The 22,846-nt window shown below is 39.0% G+C and overlaps 1 protein-coding gene across 8 annotated transcripts in view; it reads left to right on the top strand.

The window, feature by feature from the left end:
• Positions 1 to 749: 749 nt before the first annotated feature.
• Positions 750 to 22,846, top strand: part of ABCD3 (ATP binding cassette subfamily D member 3) — a 76,172-nt gene continuing 54,075 nt past the window's right edge. For 2 of the 8 annotated variants that reach the window (XR_011532539.1, XM_070592593.1), the window contains exon 1: positions 892 to 1,307. Coding sequence is in view for 2 of the 8 variants with exons in the window: in XM_070592593.1 (XP_070448694.1) it covers positions 1,198 to 1,307 (110 nt within the window). In the remaining 6 variants the exon portion in view is untranslated. Of the gene's footprint in view, positions 1,308 to 19,913; positions 20,118 to 22,846 lie in introns of all 8 variants that reach the window. The other 6 variants (XM_070592598.1, XM_070592595.1, XM_070592597.1 and 3 more) reach the window with 6 other exon arrangements.

The raw sequence follows: 22,846 nt of genomic DNA, 5'->3' as shown, positions 1-22,846 counted from the left end.
GGCAACTACCAATTTATATTGAGAAAACACCTAGGAAAACACTGTTTTGTGGGCTATGTTAACACGTGGGCTGCTTTATTATGTGTGTGTATTATGCAAGGTTTTAACGACTGATACACTTGGCTTTCTCCAGTTTTCTCAATTGAAGACAGGCACTCACTAAGTTACTGTACATAAGCCAGCCTAAAAGCCAGGAATAACGATTTCTGTGTCATAAGGCCAGAGAGGAGTGGAATGCTGTAATCCGTAAAGCCCTTCTGATTCTGGGAGGAAGGCCAGCAATAATACAATGCACGGTTGTTATTTCTCTGCAAATAACAGTGTTTCTCAAACTTTTTGTTTGATCACATCCACATAAAAAATACATTGTATATCACTACTCCGGACGCATAGGTACAAAAGACTGGAATAAAATTTTCTCAAAACAACTCCTTTACATGTGATTCATTCTGAGATTTTTCTATTGTGTTCTTTTTTCCCTCGATTTCATTAAAAAAAAAAAAAGTGGTGGTCTCGATCTCCCAAACTGATTTCACCATCCCTATAGTTTGGAAAACACTGGCTTGGAAAAGGTTTTCAATTGGTAGTCATTCTTCCCACATTTCCCTACACCTCTTCGGAGTTCCCAACTGTTGTTTTCGTCTACATAACCACAGCGCCCTCGGTTTTGTGTACCCGCTCCGCGATGGGGCCGTTCCTCTTCTTCCTGGGCTCCTTTAAAAGGGTGGTAACGGCGCACTACTGGGGATGGAGAGGCAGGTCTCATCAAATTCCTGGCGTAAGCCAGGCCCGCAGTTCCAGTTTCTGTAAAACTGGGCGTGATGGAGCGGAGGCGCGCGAGGGGGAGGTAAAGGAGGGGAAGGTAAGGGAGGGGAAAGCAGCGGCAGCAAAGTAGCGACGAGCCACCCGCCAAAGGTCAGGGGAGTCGCCGCGGCGGCGCGTTCCCGGCCACCCTGGGGGCCGCGCGTGCGCAGGGCGCATCCCGGGACTCTTCCGGTCGCCGCAGCACCACCGTGCGCGCTTCCGCGGAGCCAAAGGCCGAGGTGGGCTCCGGCGCGCTCAGGCAGGGGGCGGTCCTGCGCAGCCAGCACCGCCCTCGCCCCGCGCGCTCGTCTCCTCCCAGTCTGCCCCGCGCTTCCTGTACTAAGGCAGTCTCCGCTGCGTCCCCGTCCCCGGCTCGTTCGCGCAGGCAGTGCTATGGCGGCCTTCAGCAAGTACCTGACGGTGCGAAACTCCTCGCTGGCGGGGGCCGCGCTCCTGCTGCTCTGCCTGCTCCACAGGCGGCGCCGCGCCCTCGGCCTGCACGGGTAAGAAGGCCCAGGGCCGCGCCGCTCTCCCGGGCCCGAGCCGCGCTCGCCGCTCGCTCTCCCTCCCCGCCTGGCGCCCGGCGGACGGCTCCCTTTGCTCGGCGGGGTCAAGCGGGGAGAGGGCCGGCGGCGGCTGCTGCTGCCAGGCTCCAGTGTCTGGTGTCCCCGCGGCGCCGCCGTCCCGCGTGCTTCCTGTGCCCCCCGCCGCCCTCCTTCTGACCCCAGGGTGTGAGTCTTTCTCCTGCGCCGCTGGCAAATCTGTGCCTCTACCCCGCGGCGGGCGCCCCCCACCCCCTCCCCAAACCGTCTCCGTTCTGTATCAACTTTCCGAGTGTGTTCTAGTTTTGCTGTCTCACCTCCTGATAGACCGTGAAGGATTTGCTTTGTGGACGTGTATGTGTGATATGAGGATGGAGAAGGACTCGCTAGGCGAGATTGGCGAAGTCACTTGAACGAACTTTGCCCCGATTCCCTAGTAGTTCATGTTGAAAGTCGCGAGCGAGGATGGTTCGTGTGAGCTATCCTGGGTCCACTTGGCAACATTGCCTTCTAAAGTGGTGTCCCCTTGTAGTTGGTCACTGAACGCCCTGGCATTTCATCCGGAAAGGCTTGAGGGGTTTTCGTGGTATTATTTGGAGCGCAAGGTTCTCTTGCCCGGGTCTGCAGGTGGAAGGTGAAAGTGTGCTTTAGGTGAGGATTAAGATCCTTTGTGATTATGTTCCTCTGCTTCCCCTCGAGAGAATTTTAAGGTTTAGATTTAACTTTGGGAGATTAGAAGGTTAGAGGAAGGGAGAGAATTGAGTTACTGTTGTGGGATTACAGATGTAAGTTTTTATTTGCCGGAGACGCTGCCTTCACCAAACGAAAGAGGAAAGGTTACTTCTGAAGCGTTCCCGCCAGTCATTGAGTATTTCATATTACATCTTGGGATACTGCTTTCATGCGTTTTATTTCGTTCATCTCTCTGGGCAGAGACTGTTTCCTCCTGTTTTTGATTGCCTAAAATATCCGATTAGTAGTAGACTTTACACTGAAACACTGACAAGTTGCCTTTCCGTAAAGTTCTTACTAACCTTCTCCTATCTTCCTTATCTTCCTAGAGTCTGAAGCAGTGGTCTTTCTTTCGTTTCCCAAATCCGCTTAACAAGGTTGAAAATGATTTACCTCTGTGTCTAGACAATACACTACCTATTCACTGTGCTTTTAAAATGATTTAGTCTGGAAAATATAAACAGATTTTTCTGTTGGATTGTATACTTTCTGAGCTCCCAGTTGCAAATGAAAGTCATTTGTCATCTGGGACTATTCCAATAGAGAATGTCAAGTGCTATAAAATATCTTTGAATTACATTTGCAGTGAGGCATTTCAGTGCCTAGAACAGGTGTTTTAGTATAGGAGAGGGGATTTGAGGACTGCTCTGATACCTCTAGCTTACTTTTATCATGCTGCTTTTAGAAATATTGCTTTATTGGAGTATTACATATAGAAAAGCACACATAAGTGTAGCGCTTGAAGAATTTTCACAAATAGAACTCACCTGAGTAATTAGCTCTCCGATCTGCACCCAGGTGAGAACATTATCAGCATCCCAGAAACTCTCCTCATGCCCCTTCCAGTCACAGCTAAGGTAGCTACTGATGTAGGGCATAGGATCATAGATTATTGAGTAAGGAAAGTTTTAACATAATCTAATGGGAACTACTGGCAAAACGGTGTAATAGAATCTGTCTTATTAAATAATTTTAGGTGTTTATTCGTTATTGTAAAATACTTTAAAAATCTTTTTGAGAAACTGAACTTTTTGGGAGGTTAAATTATGCAACAATTTATTGAGCAGAAGATTGTTGTTCATCTTTTGCATTGGCATGAGTAAGGAAAGTCTTTATTTTATGCATTAAATATTTTGTGGATGGAGAATACAGGTTATGAACAAATAAGTGTGAAGTTTAAATTACTGAGAGAAAGTGATTGAATTATTTTGAAACCATTAAGAATGGTGTTGAGTCTATCTCTGTTGATGTTATACTTCCAGAAATTTTTGGCTATCTTTCGGTCAATCTCTTTGGCATCACAGTTTGAAGATTCAAGAGTTCTAACTTTATATTTTACTGGCTTTTTGGGTGTCTTTGGTAACAGGCTAATTAGTTTTACTATCTGGTGCTTAATTGAGGAACCTCTGGCTGCTTGGTCTTTTTGTGTCCATGCTATTAACAGTAGATTTTCTTAGAAAAGATTCCTTAGAATGGGATAGGTAATAGAGCTAGTAAAACCACGTTAAAAGTTACAATGTCACATTATTCCAAAGATTAGGAGAATGAGTAATTTAATGTTCTGAGTTATCTTTTAGTTTTGTTAAAGCAGTTTTTTCACCCAGCTAAATCATACACACACACACACACACACACACATCCATCCATCTATCTTTGTATTACATAGATATATATGACTTTATATATATGTTACTTTTTATTATGGAAAGTTTCACATATATTCAAAGTAAGCAAAATAATATACAAAACCCCCAGTACACTTTTATCTAAGAAGTACCATCAACATTCTGCCATTCTTGTTTCATCTATGGCTCTGTGCTCCCCACCCCTTAATTTTACCGGTTTTAGGTAGAAATCTGTATATATTGAACTGTACAAATCTTAGTTATATATTTTTTTAATACATGGATACAACAGTATAACACACCCCTGTCATAAGTTAGAGCATTTTCATCCCACCAGAAAGTTCCCTTGTATTCATTGCCCATCACCACCACTGTACTGTTTTTTTTTTTTTAAAAAACGATTTTATTTTTCCTTTTTCTCTCCAAAGCCCCCTGGTACATAGTTGTGTATTTTTAGCTGTGGGTCCTTCTAGTTATGGCATGTGGGATGCCGCCTCAACGTGGCCTGACGAGCGGTGCCATGTCTGTGCCCAGGATCCGAACCCGCGAGACCCTGGGCTGCCGAAGCGGAGCATGCGAACTTAACTGCTCAGCAACGGGTCTGGCCTCTGTGCTGGTGTTTTTCATCTAAGTTTTGCCTAATCACACATCTTATTTTGTTTATTATTTCTGGAGAACAGTGGAATCTTTTTGCTCATGAATAAAGAAGGCAATATTGAGTTCAAAGGAAGTGTTCCATTTCACAATGTTGTATTACTGTGCTAAGTGCTGTGGGATCGGGAAGGGTAATGGGGTGTGTGTGTGTATTGCACATACATTCAAAAAATATGTGACATCTTATCTCAGGGAGCTTATGTTCTTGTTAGAAGAAATTTAAATGCAAATAAGTTAAAAAATGTAATGTGATGACACTACTGTGTACAGACAGAGCATAGAAGTTCTGAGAAAGGAGAGGTTAACGTGTTTGGGAAGAGTTAGGGAAGGCTTTGTGAAGAATGTGAGCTAAGCCTGGCAAGGGGGTAGGAATGGATAACTGGAGATAAAGTGAATGTTAATAGCAGCATCTATCAGATTTTTGTTGCATTTTATGATAGAAAGAAGCTTTGTGGTGCCCACAATCCATCTTCCCCTGCCACCAGAGCTTTTTTTAAGAAACGCTAATAAGATCATGTTATTTCTTCACTAAAATCTTTCTGCTGTGCTAAAATACAGAATTTCTTAGCATGAGAGAATGAGTTCATGAGCTAGTCTACTGCTTCTGCACATCCCGCCATATGGAATTAGCAGTGTCTGAGTAGGGCGGGCTCTGCCCAGCCTTGGCAGGCTCACGGTAATCACTGTCATCCCCACCATTGATGTTTATTTTCCTTCAAGACTCAGTTCAGTCAGCACTTTCTCTTAGGTGATTTCTGTCGTTTCCTGATCTCCAAACTGAGGTTGTTCTCTGCTCTTGTGATACTCTGAGCATTCCTCTACTCCAGTAGTTCGACCCTGTGTTGTGCGATTTTGTTGCCTTGGCTCCTGCCCACTTTAGACTCTGAATTTCTTGAGGGCATGGACTGAGTCATCTTTAAATTCCTAGTTTTACGTTTCCCAGGTTGGACACTCAGTAAGTGGGTGGATAGATGGTATAGGATAGTCGAAGAACTTTTAAGGGTACTTCTCTGACAGGCAGTTGGAGATGTGGGACCAGTATAAACATGAGTAGAGGGATTATCTTCAGAGAAGTAATAGTTGTGTGCCTGAGGGTGTGTATCATGAGATGGGTGGTAGGAAATCAGTGGGCCAGTTGTAGAAGGCAGGGAAAGAGGGCAGTCTACATTGCCAAACTATTTATGATCTTAGAAGTAAACAAGGAACAGGGGCTGTCACAATGGCATAGTGGTTAAGTTTGGCACACTCTGCTTCCACGGCTGGGTTTGGTTCTTGGGCACGGACCTACACCACTCATCAGCCATGCTGTGTCAGTGACCTCCATACAAAATAGAGGAAGATTGGTGACAGATGTTAGCTCAGGGACAATCTTCCTCAAGCAAAAAGAGGAAGATTGGGGACAGATGTTCAGGGCCAGTCTTCCTCAGCAAAAATAAATGAACAAAGAGCAGAAACCGGACAAAGCATTTTCTTTGCCTTCCCATGAATGCTTGTCGAAGTTCAGATTTCTCATCCTGGGTTTCAGAGCCTTCCTCCATTGGGTCTCACCGTACCTGGCTAATCTTGTATGCCATTGCCTGCCAATGAGTACTCTCTGTTCCAAATAGGCCAGTTTCTGCACTGGTCTCCGAACAGGCCACATTTATTCCTGCCTTTGGGCTTTTTTTATGATATTAACCATACGTGAAATCTCTCTCTGTAGCCTCTGTTCTTCAACTCTTATCCTTCAGAAGTTAGGTCAGGGTTATCCCTTCCATGAAATATTACTTAACAGCTCTGAATCTAAATGATGACCACCCCCTTTTAACTTTCTGAAGCGTGAATTTAGGTACCTTTTTGTGCCATCTGTTAGTTCCTTAACTGGGTGTGATCTAGCTGTCAGCCATCAGGGTCTGGCCAAGTCCACCAGCTTCTGAGGTGAGCCTTCATCCTTTTCTAAACCCCTATCTATAGATGGTGGGAGCACAGTTTCCTCCCCTAAATATTTCTGAGGACTTTCAGGGAGTTTTTGTTTTTCTTAGTCACACCTTACTTCATTTCTTTGCTTCTGCTCTGTTTTAGATCCCTCATACATCTTTTTTCTTGAGCCTAGCTTTTTGGTATCTGCCTTGATTCCTCTAAAGCATCAGTCACAGAGCAGGTTTTTGTAATAGACTCTGATTGAAGGTTTAGGCGTAGTGGCAGGGATTCTATCTCAGCACAGGGAACAGCTTAAAATGGAAACATTGTTTTATTTACAAGTTTCTTGGACAGTCCCACTGTTGGAAATTTGTTGACTGTTTTTCTCTGAGCCTCAGGCCTGTGGCCTGTTGGCTGGGTCTTTTCTGTACCCTTTGGATGTTCTCACATCTTTAGCTTCTACTTCTTGCACTCTCTGGCCACTAACCTTTCTGCAACTTTCCTGCATACTTCAAATTCAGCTTTCCTTCCTGAGATCTCCTTTCAAATCAAGCTCTAGAAGTGGCTGGCTTCACTTTTCTCAATTTCACAGGCCCACTAAATGTTTTGCAGTGTGCAGACGTGAGTCAGGTGGCGGGCTGGAGCTGCAGAGACCCTTAGGATGAACCATGAGGGGATGTTAAAAGAGCTGGCCCCATTTGGATTCTCAGAATAAAAAGGAGATGCTTAAGCAACCATAGTTGAAGAAGGCCTTAAAGGATGTGCCGGGAAAAGCAGCCATGTGCTAAAACCAAGTGAGGCAGTCAGGTCCAGGAGCAGTGTTCTCAGACCTGTAGCTGTCTGTGGTCTGTTGAGGGGAACAGGAACAGACTGTTTTATTAATTACACTTCTCACTTTGGGGCACATTAGCATCGTTGGCCAGGCATTCTGTTTCAGGGCTTTTGCATTTGCTGTCCCTCTGCCTGGAATGCTCTTTCCCTAGATATCCATGCTGCTTACTTCCTCTTTTCAGTCTTTTTTTCAGATGTCTTTTCAGTGACACCTTCCATTACTACTCAATTTCAAATCGCATACTCTGCCCACTTTCCTGGCTTTACTTTTCTCCTTAGCACTTTTCACCATCAAGTGCGCTATTTATTTTAATATTTATCTTGTTTATTGTATGTCTCTGCAGCTAGGATGTAAGCTCCAGGAGGACAGGAAGATTGCCCATTTTGTTCATTGTTATAGCCCCAGTGGCTTGAATTGTGGCTGGCATATAGTAGGCACCCAAAAAATGTTTTTTGAATGGCTAACTCTGAGATCCTCATTTCTTAGAGTTGTGGTTACTCTTGTTTTAAATAACAAACCTTTCTTGCTACAAATGTAAATATTGTCTCCTTAAGTATATTATGAGCTCTTTAGGAGCTGGGCCTCTTTTATATGCGTGGGTAAAGCAAATCTTAGAAATTTATAAAAATTGTATTATTAGTATTTTATAACCTGCTTTTGACAGTTAACAATAGAGTGGAAACATTAAAGACAATTTAAAAAAATTAAAAATCATCCATAATGTCATCACCATAACACACATGTTATTTTATTTTTATTACCTTTTATTCCTTATTTGTATACATTTTTACATAGTTATAATGGGCATTTTGCTGTTTTCATTTAAAGCACAGACATCTTTCCTATGTACATGAACTTCATAACTATACTTTTAAAGAAATACAGAAATACTGTTTTGTGTGACTATATCATAATTTATGTTATCCTTAAACGTTGGGCATCTAGATGGCTTCTGTAATTTTTACAGGTAATACTATAGATTCTGGTGAGTGAACATTTCCATCTCTGTTGAATTATTTCGTTGGAATAAATTGCTAGATATAGGATTAATGAATGGAAGGTTATGAGCTTTCCTTAGTGTTTGTGGATGTGAACATACTGGAGCTACACAAATTACACATATTCTATGGCACCCTTGAAAAGTAATACCATGAATGAGGGCTAATTTAATTCTCTCATCATCATTAAGGGATGTTTGATCTTTTTCTTTTTTGACTACTTCAGAGGTGTAAACTAATGATGCAAGATTATTTTAATCTGCAAGAATGCACATTTTTGTGTGCAGCACCTTGATCTTTATTATGGAGGCAGCCAGGCATAGTATAGCATAATGGTCTTTGAGTTGGATATGGGTTCAAGTTTTTATTCAGCTGTTTGCTAGATCTGTGACCGTGGTCAGTTTACTCAATCTCTGTGAGCCTCATTTTTCTCATCTGTAGAACAGGGATAATAGTATTTACTTAACTCAGGAGTTGTTAAGATTAAATGAGAAAATGTCTTAACTTAGTAGCTGGAACAAAGCTAAATAAATAAAAGCTTTACTCTCCTTATGCTTGCTGAGGGAAAACTAAAAGCAAAAACATTCCATTGTTAGGTTCTCAGAAACTATTGAGCCTTCCTAAAAATTTCATCAAACGTGTCCATGAAAATTTCCCTGAAGAAGGCTTTTGAATTGATGGAATCATTTACTTTCAGAGTTGGAAAATATTTAAATTACTTTTATGTGACATGGTTTCAGGCCTCAGTATTTTTTGCTTACTGCTTCCTGAATATGATACTCTGTATTTCTCCACTCCTTAAAGAGGAGGTCTGAAACGGAATTCATTATACTTTAGTGCGGTCTGACTGACACAGAGTGGAAGGGACTGTTGCCTACTTTGTAGATCCTAAGCTTTTATTAAAATAGGTGAGGTTACTTTCATTTTTATGACAGTCAATATTCTTTACTCATGTTTAGCTTACATGATTGTTTTCCCTTCCTTTCCCCTCCTCAACTTGTTGTGTTTGATTTTTAAACCTGGGTGCAGGTAGTTATACTTATCTTTGTTTGGGTACATCACTTCCTCCCTCTAAATATTTTTTGATCCTGCACATTTAATTAGTATTCCTCCTGTATATTTTCCAAATAAATTAAGTTATTGGACAAGATTAAGTATAGAACAGTGTATTTACACCACTGTAGCCTTTCTATTCATTGATACTCTTTGGGTGTCGTCTTGGTTCCCATCTTTAACTTACCCAGCACCTTTTCATACCTTTCCTTCTGGTAGTGACCTGGCATTCTGACAAAAGGACCAGGCATCTGATCCTTACTGGGCCAGAGTCCTTCTTTGGGATGTTTCTTCTGGAGCCAGTGGGGAAGGGTCTTTCTTTTCTGGTCATGGAGCTGTGAGGAGGAGACCCTAGAGCTGTATGAGGCATTGGTCTCTTTTACATGGAGAAGGTAGAGAACCCCTGATTTGGTCCATCATCAAATGTTTTGTAGCATAATAAACTAAGTTTGTAGAACTGTCATGATCCCTTCAGAGAAGAGAATGAATTTGGTCTGACGTGACTTTTTGGTGAACTCGTACTTGCTCCTAGAATTTACCACTTTCTTCTAAGTCCCTCTGCCATAGTATCCATTTAGATAAATAAGTTGTAATTTTTTCTCAGGATCAACATCAAACTCATTCTTGACCTGATGAATACCATTACCGTCTAATCTGTTGCAATGAAATACAAGCTGGAATTATGAAGAAGAAGGATAGACTCTTTGTAATTTTCTTTAGAATTGTATATTTCAAATTATATTTTATGCAAAGTGGATACTATATTTCTTCATTGTTTTTTCTTTTGGAATGATTTTTATGGAATGTTAGAGTGGTTTAAAAATGGCATTTGTAGTCATTTCTACAAAAAATTAGGCATCATGCCCTTGCTTAAGAACATGGCTTTTATCATCACATTCTTTTTATGAGGAAATCACCTTTTTAAGGCATCTGTCAAGAATATAGTCTTCCATAATCGTAAGGATAAAATGCTGTGTGTAACTCATGGTTGTACTCTTTGGTGGGAAGTATTATAGATTTTAAGATGGTTTGAAGCCTTGTTAGGTGTGCTAAAAATGTTTTCTTAAAAACATGCATTTGTTATCCTTTTGCTAGATTAGCAGTCCTGAATGAATGCAATTAATAAAGTATAAAATTGAAGATAAAGCTTATCAAAGCATAATCAGCTAATTTGATATCTGTGAATAGAGTAGCAATCTCACATGCCACAGTAATGGTGCCATAATACTAGACATAAGCATAGATTGTATGATTTACTCTGTGCTTAAGAAGTTATCTGTTGATGTTAAAAATAAATACACTATATGGAGTGAGGCAACTTCTCTAGGTAAATAATACTTTAGTCATTTAATCATCATGTTGTGTCTATACATCATGCATGTTACTATTTAAAATATATTTGTACACTTTCGTAAACTTATGAAGTAAGCAACATGAGGTGTGATGTCTCCTCAGAAGGAAAAACAATAGTCCTGTCAGTTTATCTTATTTTACTGAGTAGGACTATACCTAAAAAGTTGTTTTAAAATTAAATACTATTTTCATGCTTCATAGTTTTAAAAATTAAATATTTTTGCATTATCAGAATAAACACATACTATGGAAAATTTGAATACTAGAAAAAAGGGACAAAACACCTATCTATCATGATTATTGTCATAGTGATTCTAAGACACATTTTTCCCACAGATATTCCTTTTCACATTTCAACTTCTCTCAAATTAGGGTGCAATTTGCAACTGATGCATTTTAGCTTTGATTAATATGATTTTGGCATATTGTTGAATTTCATTTTTAATATGCATGTTTTTAACTTGTAAAAAGACTTCATGTCAACTTGCATCAAACTCAGTCTTCTGACTTCAAATTCCGTGTTATTGTCATTTTTTTTCTTCACTATATATCTTGGAGGTATATATACTTTCTCCAAGTATATATCTTGGAGATTAACTTAAGTTGCAGGAAAAGAAGAAATTGAAGTAGAATCAAATTTTTTTCCACATTTCGGGAACAAGGACTGGAGAGAGTAGGGTGGCCTGGGAATCAGTGAACCACTCAAAGGCACCCAAAGATTATGTGCTGACTGCCCACTGATGTGTCAGATGCTGGTTTTTCGGATATTTGGTATAGAGATGAATTAGAGGTCCTATTCTCAAGAGTTGGGGGTTATGATACAAGTCAATACCTTAATTCACTATTTAGTGCTAGGTGCTAAGGACACAATGGTAAGTAAGATAGACAGGTCTCTTTCCTAGGTGGATCTTGTAGTGGGAGGACACAGAACCTATTTCATGCTAGTTTTGTGTTGGGCACTTGGGAAGATTAAAAATTAAATTAAGTAAGATTTTTGCTGTTAAGAAACTTACAGACTATTGAAAGAGAGATTCCTGGATCTTAACATTTCACACCAAATTTCTAGTTAAAAAAAAAAAAGTCTGGTTATATTTTACTTAAAATATTGTTCTCCAGTTACCTATGAATACAGTTTTGTTGCATTAGGAAATCAGATTTAAGATGTTTTCGATTATAGTATTCATGTACTCTCTTCCCCCTCCCCCCATAATGCTGAAGATGTGTTGTTTAGTAGAGGAGTTGGGGCGGGGAGCAAGTGTAGGACAGAATAAATGGGATCCCTTTTTTTGTATAAGTATCATAATTTCCAGTTTAACTATTGACAGGTGAATACATTTCTCTATATATTTTCTCACAAGTTCAACAAAACAGCTGCTTCCCTCCATTGGAGAAAATATCAATGTGGGAGGAAATACAGCATTTATCCAGTACATTCTATTGAATGTTTGTTGTATGGCAGTAGACTAGGCATTGAGATACGAAATTGAATGAACATTATTTCTAACTCCAGTCTTGTGGGGAAATAGAGATACATAGAGAGTTTGTGCAACTCAGTATGACTAGACATGTGGCAGGAACAAAATTCTGTGGGAGGGAGGGCTGAGTTGGGAATGTTTAATTCTTCTGGTTGTTACGCCGGAAGTTTCACATTTGCACCTGACCTGAAGAGCTATGTAGTGTTGTGCTAAGTGGTAGAAGGCTTTCTAGGTAGGGAAAACAGCATGAGCCAAGGCATGGAGTTAGAATTTGAGAAAAAGGGACATGAGTTGGAGATATTACTATTAACTATTTATTGAGCACTTACCATATTTTAGGCATCCTTCTAAATATTTCACATTTATTTCTCACAACAGTCTTTTGAGATAGTTGTTTTATTATCTTCATTTTACTGGTGAGGAATCAGAAAGGTAAAAGTGGTTGTAAGTGTTTTTAAGTTTGAATTAGCCATGTGGAAGGTAAAAGACAGGATAAAGCATTTATATCAAATCCTTCAGATGGGCTTAGATTCAAAAGAACAGTCAAGAATCATTCAGGGGTTATTAAAAAAAGTCATGTTAAATTCAAAGTGAAGTTAATTGTTAAAATTTTATTATAGTATATTAATATTAAAAAATTATATTCATGGTGAAATACTATGATTTTTTAAACCTTTTTATTGTTTATTATATACCTCAAATACAGAAAACTGCATAAAACACATATATAACTTAATGAATTTTTTTTTAACAAAACAAACACCCTTGTAACTACCACCCAGGCCAAGAAATAAATTTTTGCCATCCCCCCCAGAAGCCTTCTTCATGCCCCTACGCAGTGACAGCCTCTTTCCTCTCTGCTACTAAAAACTGCTCTCCTGACTTCTATAGTGATTGCATTTTTGCATTTCTTTATAGTTTTATCACCCAAATATGCATTCTTAAGCACTATAATTTAGTTGTGTCTGAGCTTGTTCGTTTTAAGTCTCTCTGAATCTTCACGTCCCCATGCCATCTCTTTTTCCTTCTTACAGTTTATTTGTTGAAGCAACCAGGTATTTTGATGTATATGGATTCTGTAATCTGGATTATGCCAGTTGCATACTTTTTCTTCGTTCTCTGTATTTCCTATAAATTGGTAGTTCGATGTGTTTAGATTTATTTCTGTCTTTTGGACAAGAATGCTTCCTTGGTATTGATGTAGTATACTCTCCATCAAGAGGTATATAGTGTGTCTGGTTGTTTCTCTTTTTGTGATTTTAACAGCCACTGATGCTTGATGCCTAGATCAGTGAATTTATGAGGGTTTGCAGAAGGGTGATATTTGAATTCTTTCATTTCTTCATTTATTAGGTGGAATGCTTCCATGAAAAGAAACTTTCTTCATCTACTATTTGGTTACCCAGTGGTACAGTTCATTTAGGACAGGCAGGATAGATATTTGCTTGTTTACCAGTTTTTAAAATAATGCATTAGTTCCCTGTTATTCTCTGAAGGTGACCAATGAGTTCTTCTTAAGTGTCATTATGAAACTATTGCTTTACTACAAGTAAATAAATATTTAAGGCTCACTATTTTATAGATGCTTTGGAGGACCCTGTTTTCTGAATGCAGTGAATTTTATAAACAGAATATGAAATGTGCCTCAGTTATCAATTCTTCATTGGTATGACTTCTGTATAAATTTTAGAATTACCGTGTTAGGATTTTGATGAAAATTGCTTCTAATCTGTAGATCCATTTCTAATATTGGTTATATTGCCCTCTTTTTTGTTTTCCTCAGTCTTGCCATGAGTTTGTAAAATGTGTTAATTTTTTCAAAATCCAACTTTTAGTTTTGCTTTACTTTTATTGTGTATTTTTATTTCATTATTTTTTGCTTTGATCTGTATTCTTTTGTTCTTTATACTTCAGTTAATTTTGTTATTTTTCTAATGTTCTGAGATACGTAACAAATTTTCAGCCTTTCTTCTTTTCTGACGTATGCATTTAAGGTTATACAGTTCCCTCTAAGCACTGCTTTAGTTGCATCTCACAGGTTTTTTTAATACGTAAACTTATCATTTGGTATGTATATCAGTCATTTAAAAATTTTTTTTATTTTTTTGACCGGTGACTTTTCACAAGTGTATCTCTTTATTTGTGTCATTTATCTATTGTTACATGACAAACCAACCCAAGACTTAGTGGCTTAAAACAGTTATTTTTTCCCCTCTCGGTTCTGGGGGTGGCTGGGCAGTTTCTCTGCTGGTTTTGTCTCGGTTTGCTTGTGAGGGTACGTTCAGCTAGAGGCTTGGCTGCAGTGGGCGGTTCCTATCTGGCGGTTGGTGCTGGCTGCTGGCTAGGTGCCCTGGTTCTCATCTAAGGGACTTTTTATCGCCCAGTAGGCTAGACCAGTTCCTCAGATGGTAGTCTCAGGGCAGCATTCCTAGGGCAAAGGTGAAAGCAGAAGGGCTCCCACCACATTCTGTTGGTTAGAGCTGGCCCAGATTCAAGGATGGGAAAATAGATTCCTCCTTTTTAGGAGGAACACAGGGAATTTGTCTTCATATTTAATCTACCACAGTTTCCAAACATTGGGGAATTTTTCTTGTGTTTTTGCTTTTTGTTGTTGATTACCAGCATAATTGCTTTGTGGTTAGAATATTGATTTCTTTTTTTCTTATTTTATATTACCCCTTCTAGTAGTTTGGAAGTTATTCTCTATTTTATTTTAATTATTTTACTGGTTACTCTAGAAATTTTAACATGTACTTAACTTTTCAAGTCTAAATGTTAATCAGTAATACTTCATTGTCCTCCTGGGCAGTAAAAAGGCTTTAGTGCAGTGACTCCGCTTACTTAATTGTTGATTTATATGCATTTGTTACAGTTTTTTAAAGTACAATAAGACATTATTATTACTGTTTTATATAATATTCATTTAGAGTTAATTACATATTTACCACTTCCTTTGCTTTTCATTTCTTCTTGCAACCTACACCTTCCGACTGGGGTCATCCCGCCAGCCCCAAGTAGTAAGTCCTTTAGAAATTCCTTCAGTGCAAGACTGCTGCCAATGAGCTCTCTCCGTTTTGTCAGTTAATGTCTTTACTTGCCTTCATTCATGAAAGTGTTTTTTCCTGAATATTTAATTTTAGATTGGCGGTAATTTTCTTTCTGTACATTGAAGATTTGATTCTACCATTTTCTGGTTTCCATTATGAATATTGAGAATTCAGCTGTCAGTTTGTAACTGTTGCTTCTTTGAAGGTAATAGGTCTTTTTTTTTTTCCTCCAGCTGCTTTTGATGATTTATATCTCTGTCTTTGGTCTTCTGAAGCTCATTATGATTTGGTTAGGTGTGGATTTATTTATCTGTCCTGCCTGGGATTCACTGGGCCTTTGATTTTGTGGATTGATGTCTGTCTTCCATTTGGGAATATTTTCAGCCATTATACCTTATTTCTTAGTCTTCTTGGACACCAGCTAAGATGGTCTCATTGTAACCACTGTCTCTTACTTTTATTTCTTCATTTTCCTTCTTTTTGTTTTCTCCTTGCTATACTCTGGATAGTCAATTCTGATTTAGCCCCCAATTTAGTAATTTTCTCTTCAGCTGTGTGAAATCTGTTAAGCTTATTGATTAAATATTTAATTTTAATGGTTGTATTTTTTTTTCCTGCTGAGGAAAATTTGCCCTGAGCTAACATCCATTGCCAATCTTCCTCTTTTTTTGCTTAAGGAAGGTTAGCTCTGAGCTAACCTGTGTGCCGATCTTCCTATTTTGTATGTGGGTTGCCACCACAGCATGGGTGACAAGTGGTGTAGGTCTGTGTCCAGGATCCAAACCTGTGAACCTGGGCCGCCAAAGCAGAGTGCACAAACTTAACCACTACACCATGGGGCCAGCTCCCAATTGTTGTAATTTTATTTTTTTGAAATTCCATTTGGTTCTCTTTGGTCTGTATAGCTTTTTATAATTTCCTCATCTTGGTAGATATCTTAGTTTTATGTATTTATTTCTTTAAATATGGTCTGTGTTTTTTTATAGGATGTGTTTGGAAATTCTAACATCTGAAATCTTTTTGGGTATGCTCTGCTTCTGTTTTCTGTAATTTCTGCTGGTTCTTGGCTAGGGAGTCTAGTTTCCTGTATGCTTGATTGTTTTTGATTATGGTCTGGACATTTAAAATTACTTGTAGGAATAATTTTGAGGTGTATAGTAAACATACGTTCCTTTAAGAGGACAGTTTGCTTCCTGAGGTACCTGGGAGTGGTATCAGTCGCAGAACAACTTAAAGCAAGTTTCTTAAGAGCACATTCTAAAATTTTTAGAATAGCATCTTAAAAAAGAGATGCAAGTCTCATATTTCTGATTTCTTATTTTTATTTGCCAGAGGAGTTAGGTCATTGTATGTCTACAAATTGTCACGTTAATTCCTTTCAAATGAACATCTCTATTCTTGAACTTCAGATCTAAACTTTAAAAAAATTGTCTTCTAGACAATTTCATATAATTGCCTTAATGAGACTTGAAATTTAACACATTTACAGTGAGTCCAGTCATTATTTCCCTGAATGTTTCTATTCCTCTTCTTTATTGTGGTTAATGGAATCACTGTCCTCCAGTCCCTCAGGGTGCAAACTGTGAGACTTGAGGAAATATTATCTTAGCCTTTCAGGGCATCAGTTGGAGCTGAAGGTTTCTAATACGTCCTCTATCTTTACGTAGTTCTTTAAGTCTCTGCTCTTCTTCTCTCATTTCCATATTCATTTAGTTCCTAGCTCTTATCTATTCCCTCATCCTGTCATTTTTAGCAGTTTTCCTGCATCTTTTTTTCCATTTCCATAGTTACTGCCTTTGTTCAAGTCTTCATCATGTCTGGGCCCTGATTGACTTCCGTTCTGCTTACGTGCACCTGTGTGCATGCACACACACACACACACACACACACACACACACACACTGTGTTTGATATGTCTATGGAAATGAATTAGAAGAGGATAGAGATGATAAGGAAACTACTTAGAAAGCAGGTGAGAAATTATATTCGTTTACATGAGAAGTTTTGATGGCCTGAATTTAAGTTGTGTCAATAGAGGAAAAGAAGAGCGTAGAGAGAGGTTATATAGGAACGGTATCAGGAAGGGAGAACATTTAAGAATAATTCCCATGTTTGTGGTTTGAGAGGTTGGCTAGAGGAACGTACATTCACTGAGTTAGGGCCCATGTTCAGTAAGAGAAGATGGAAGGAGAGATTTGGGGTGGAAAGGTAGTTCAGACATAGGCATGTTGAGTTTAAAATGGTGTCAGTAGATCCAGGTACAGATACCTTATAAAAAACCAGATATTCAAGTCAGGAGCTCAAGGAAGAAGAGGGAGCTAGAGATTTGGGGGGTCATTAGAGAATGGATGATAGTTAGTATCATGGTTCTGACTAAGGTAGCCTAGAGCAGTATCTCTAGGGCCTAGAGATAATGGATCTAAAGATGTATTCTTCAGGATCCTAAAATTCTATGAGAATTTTCTAATTTTTCATTTTGTTTTTTTTTTTTTTTTTTTAAAGATTTTTTTATTTTTTCCTTTTTCTCCCCAAAGCCCCCGGTACATAGTTGTGTATTCTTCGTTGTGGGTTCTTCTAGTTGTGGCATGTGGGACGCTGCCTCAGCGTGGTCTGACGAGCAGTGCCATGTCCGCGCCCAGGATTCGAACTAACGAAACACTGGGCCGCCTGCAGCGGAGCGCGCGAACTTAACCACTCGGCCACGGGGCCAGCCCCGTCTAATTTTTCATTTTGGTCATAAATTATAAATAAGTTAGTATAAGCACTTCTGGGTCATCTAAATAACTACCATATTGGTATTGCAGATTTTTGTGCCCATCTTTGTGTTTGAATTGTTGCTAAGTGATTGTCTAGAGAGACCACATGTGTGGTAAACAAATCTGCCTTAGAACCTGCATTAGGTTGAGGTGTAATAGTGTAAAACTAAGAAAATCATCTTCAACTTTTGTACTCATATTGAGTTATTTTGCTATTAAAATTTTCTTTTGTAGTGATAATTACAAGTGAAAGATGTTTTCATAGAATTTCTAAGAAACTGAAATCTTATAATGAAGCTTTGGTTTAGAGCAATAGAATAATGTAGTATTTTAATTGTCGCAGACTAATACATGTAGATGATGTGTTCAGGCCAAGTGAAGGCCTTATAAGATGTCATGGTGTTCTCTGAACAAAGTATTTAATGGAAGCTTGAAGAAAGAAAAGTGATGGGATAGCTGACTGATCATGTGGCCCATGGGGGGGTGTGTGTGTATATGTATATTTGTGTGTATGGGTGGGTGTGTATGTATGTGCGTGTATATATGTATGTAATATATATGTATATATGTGCCAAGCATAAAAGTAAATACTTATTTTTGTGAGCAGTTCATTGCATGGATCCCTATTTGTCTCTATAAATATCAACTTGTGGGCCGGCTCCATGGCCAAGTGGTTAAGTTCGTGCGCTCCGCTGCAGTGGCCCAGGGTTCGGATCCTGGGCGCAGACATGGCACCGCTCGTCAGGCCACGTTGAGGCGGCATCCCACATCCCACAACTAGAAGGACTTGCAACTCAGATATACAACCGTGTACATGGGGGGTTTGGGGAGATAAAGCAGGGAAAAAAAAAAAAAAAGATTGGCAACAGTTGTTAGCCCAGGTGCCAATCTTTGGGGGGGGATAAAAAAGAAGAAGATTGGCAATAGTTGTTAGCCCAGGTGCCAATCTTTAAAAAAAAAAGAAAAAAAAATCAACTTGTAACATTTATTGGCACTAAGTAAATTAAATATTCATTGAATATTTTAATTTTTAGAATTTTATTTTGGGATATACTCATAAAGTGATTATCCCATCAACTTTAACAAAACAGTGATTTAAAACCAGTTCATTGTTTACAAAAGAAAAGACAATGAATATTATTAAAAAAGTCTTAGACATCACCTGGAACATACAACACATAATTCTGTACTCTTTTTACCCCAGCACTGATGATTAGTTGTTGCAATGTTATATCACCTGTCATTTTAAATTAATGTTGATTGCTTTTTTACTGCTTTAAAATTTTACCTGTTTTTAAAAGATAAATTTTATTTTGTGATTGTAGAAGAGCTGTAAACAAAAGTAATGTGCACAGAGCATACCTCCTTTTATTGCCCTTCGTGGATGTTGCATTTTTTACAAGACTCTCCACCAGCAAAAAGATTATGACTTGCTGGCTCAGATATGGTTAGTAATTTTTAGTGAAGTATTTTTAATTAAGGTCTGCACATTTTTTTTTTAGATATAATGCTATTGCATGCTTAGTAGACTACAGAATAGTGTAAACATAACTTTTATATGCACGGGGAAACCAAAAAATCTGTGTGACTTGCTTTATTGTGATAGTCGCTTTATTGCAGTGGTCTGGAATTGAACCCTCAAAGTCTCCGAGGTATGCTTATACTTAATTTCATGCTTGTGCATATTTAAGGAGGCACCAGTTTAAGGCAACACTGGGGTCTGTAAGAATTTTTTTTCCTTCAGAAGTAGTTCATACATTACCCTGGGTCTAGGAAATGCTGGCCTAGAAAAATGAACTGAGTGAGAAAAGCTTTAGGGTCAAAATTACTGTTCTGGTTAACTAAATTCTGATTAAAGTTTTGTGTGTTTTTTTTTTAATTAGTCTGAAAGATCTTATCTAAAAACTTCTATATTTTAATCCTTGGCAATTTCTTTTTGCTAGTCTTACAATTTGTCTCCTCTCATCTTTAGCGGAAGTTCCTGCTTGTTAATTTTACGTATTTTGTTGCCATTTTTAAGGAGCAGTTGACTTTGTCTCCCTCTCCCTCACCCCTGCAACAATGGAGAGCAAACGAAATGCGCTGTTCTGTTATTTTCTTGGGAAACAGTCTGTCTGAGGTTGTGGTCAAAATTTTTTTTCAGCTTTATCGAAGCATTATTGATGTATGATAAACTGCTTATATTTAACTTACACAATTTGCTGAGTGTAAACACCTGTGAAACCATCACTGCAATCAAGATGAGGAACATTTCCATCACTCTAAAGATCCCTCATGCCTCTTTGTAGTCAGTTTCCTCCCTGCCACCAGCCTGAAGCAACCACTGATCTGCTTTCTGTAACTACAGGTTAGTTTTGACTCTAGAATTTCATATAAGTGGAATCATACACTATATGCTTTTTTGTCTAGCTGCTTTCTGTCAGCGTAATGATTTTGAGATTCATCCGTGTCATGTGTATCAATTGTTTGTTCTTTTAATTGTTGAATACATTTTATGGATATACCACAATTTTTTAATCCATTTGCTTGTTGATGGACATTTGGATTGTTTCCAGGTTTTGACTATTAAAAATAAAGCTGCTATGAACATTTGTGTAAAGACTGTGTGTGGGCATATGCTTTCATTTCCCTTGAGCAAATACTTAGTAGTGGAATGGCTGGATTGTCTGGTAGATATATGATTAACTTTTTAAGAAACTGCCAAACTGTTTTCAAAGTGATCGTACCATTGTTTTACTCCCATCAGCTGTATAAGAAAATTCCAGTTGCTGCACATCCTTGATAACACTTGGTATGGTCAGTCTTTTTAACCTTAGCCATTCTAGTGGATGTGTGTAGTGGTTTCTCATTGTGGTGTTAATTTGCATTTCCCTAGGAACTAATGACTTTGAGCACTTTCATGTGTTCATTTTCCATCCATCCATTTTCTTTGGCAAAGTGTTTAAATCTTTAAATGAGTTGTCTTCTTATTTGATTGTAAGAGTTTGTTGTGTATTCTGGATACAAGTTTTTTCTTGGATATATCTTTTGCAAATATTTTGTCCTAGTTGGTGGCTTGTCTTTTAATTTTTTTTCTTTAAAGATTGGCACTCGAGCTAACATCTCTTGCCAGTCTTCTTTTGTTCCTTCTTCTTCTTCTCCCCAAAGCCCCCCAGTATATAGTTGTATATTCTAGTTGTAGGTCCTTCTGGCTCTGCTATATGGGACACCGCCTCAGCATGGTTTGATGAGAGGTGCTAGGTCCACACCTAGGATCTGAACCGACAAAACCCTGGGCTGCCGAAGTGGAGTGTGAACTTAACCACTTAGCCATGGGGCCACCCCCTTAATTTTCTTTTTTTAAAAAATTTGAGTTAATAATAGTTTACATCATTGTACCATTTCAGTTGTATGTTATTTCTTATCTGTCACCATCTAAGTGCTCCCCTTCACCCCCTGTGCTCACCTGTCACCCCCCTTCCCCTGGTAACCACTGAGCTGTTTTCTTTGATCATGTGTTTGTTTATATTCCATGTATGAGTGAAATTATATGGTGTTTGTCTTTCTCTGTCTGGCTTATTTTACTTAGCATAATTCATTCCAGGTCCGTCCATGTTGTTGCAAATGGGATGATTTTGTCTCTTTTTTATGGCTGAGTAGTATTCCATTGTATATACATCCACATCTTCCTTATCCAATCATCAGTGGATGGGCACTTGGATTGTTTTCCATGTCTCGGCTATTGTGAATAGTGCTGCGATGAACATAAGGGTACATATGTTACTTTGGATTGTTGATTTCAAGTTGTCTGGGTAGATACCCAGTAGTGAGATAGCTGGGTCATAAGGTAGTTCTATTTTTAGTCTTTTGAGGAATCTCCGTACTGTTTTCCATAGTGGCTGCATCAGTTTGCATTCCCACCAGTAGTGCTAAAGCAATACTGAGAAAAAAGAACAAAGCTGGAGGCATCACAATCCCTGACTTCAAAATGTACCACAAAGCCATAGAGATCAAAACATGGTACTGGTACAAAAGAAGACACACGGATCAATGGAACAGAACTGAAAGCCAAGAAATAAAACCACACATATACACTGCTGCTTCATTTCTTTTTTGTCTCAGTTCTCTCTCCTCCTCTATCTGGAGCAGTTCAAGGTGTCTGTCTTTGATTGTGCTGATATGCTCCTCTATGATGTCTGCTGGAGTGTTCAGGGAATCCATATTGTGTTTTATTTCTTCTATTGTGTCTTTCATCTCTAATATTTCTGATTGATTCTTCTTTATAGTTTCAATCTCTTTTGTGAAGTAGCTCCTGAACTTGTTGAATTGTTTCTTTACATTCTTTTTTAACTCACTGAGTTTTTTGATGATAGCTATTTTGAATTCTTTGTCATTTAGATTACATATTTCTTTGTTCTCAGGACTGATTTCTGGGTACTTACCATTTTCTCTCTGGTCTGGAGATCTGATATAATGTTTGATATTGCTAGAAAGAGTGGCTCTGTTTTTTAGCATCCTGGTGTTATTTGGTTGCAGTTACTGCCTATTGCCACTGGGTGGGGGTCAAGGCCTGGATATTCTGAGCCCTCTGCCTTCAGCCAAGATCCCAGGCACTGCAGCCTGGGCGGGTAGGGGAGGGGTGCTTTCTCCTGTGTGCTCTTGGGGTTTTCTCGCTCTGCTCTTGCTGTCTGCTCTCCTGGGGTGTTGGCTTGATAAGGTCACCCCCTGTGAAAGCTTTCGCCTCGATAGAGGGCTTCTCTCTAGGCTGCAAGGGCCCACCAGGGATCCTTGATGCTCCTGTGCACTAACACCCTCTCCCCTGTTCCTTCCCTCTCAGAGGCCTCCTGCAGTCCTGGATCACAGTCTTTGGGGGAGGGAGTGAAGTTTTCTCTTACCCTGTTCCACCTCCTCCAAGAGGGGCTCCAGCCTCTCCACCCTCCATTGTATGGCTGCGTGGGTCTCTCCTACATTTTTTGTGCTGTGTTTAGATGTCCTCTGTTAGAATATGAATGTCCTTTTTGTTGTATATTGGAGGGGAGAGATCACTGGGGAAGCTCACTCCACCATGATACTGACGTCACTCCCCTTTAATTTTCT

This window comes from Equus przewalskii, chromosome 24 (assembly GCF_037783145.1).
Source record: "Equus przewalskii isolate Varuska chromosome 24, EquPr2, whole genome shotgun sequence".
Taxonomy (NCBI): domain Eukaryota; kingdom Metazoa; phylum Chordata; class Mammalia; order Perissodactyla; family Equidae; genus Equus; species Equus przewalskii.
This window is presented reverse-complemented; position numbering and strand designations above follow the sequence as displayed.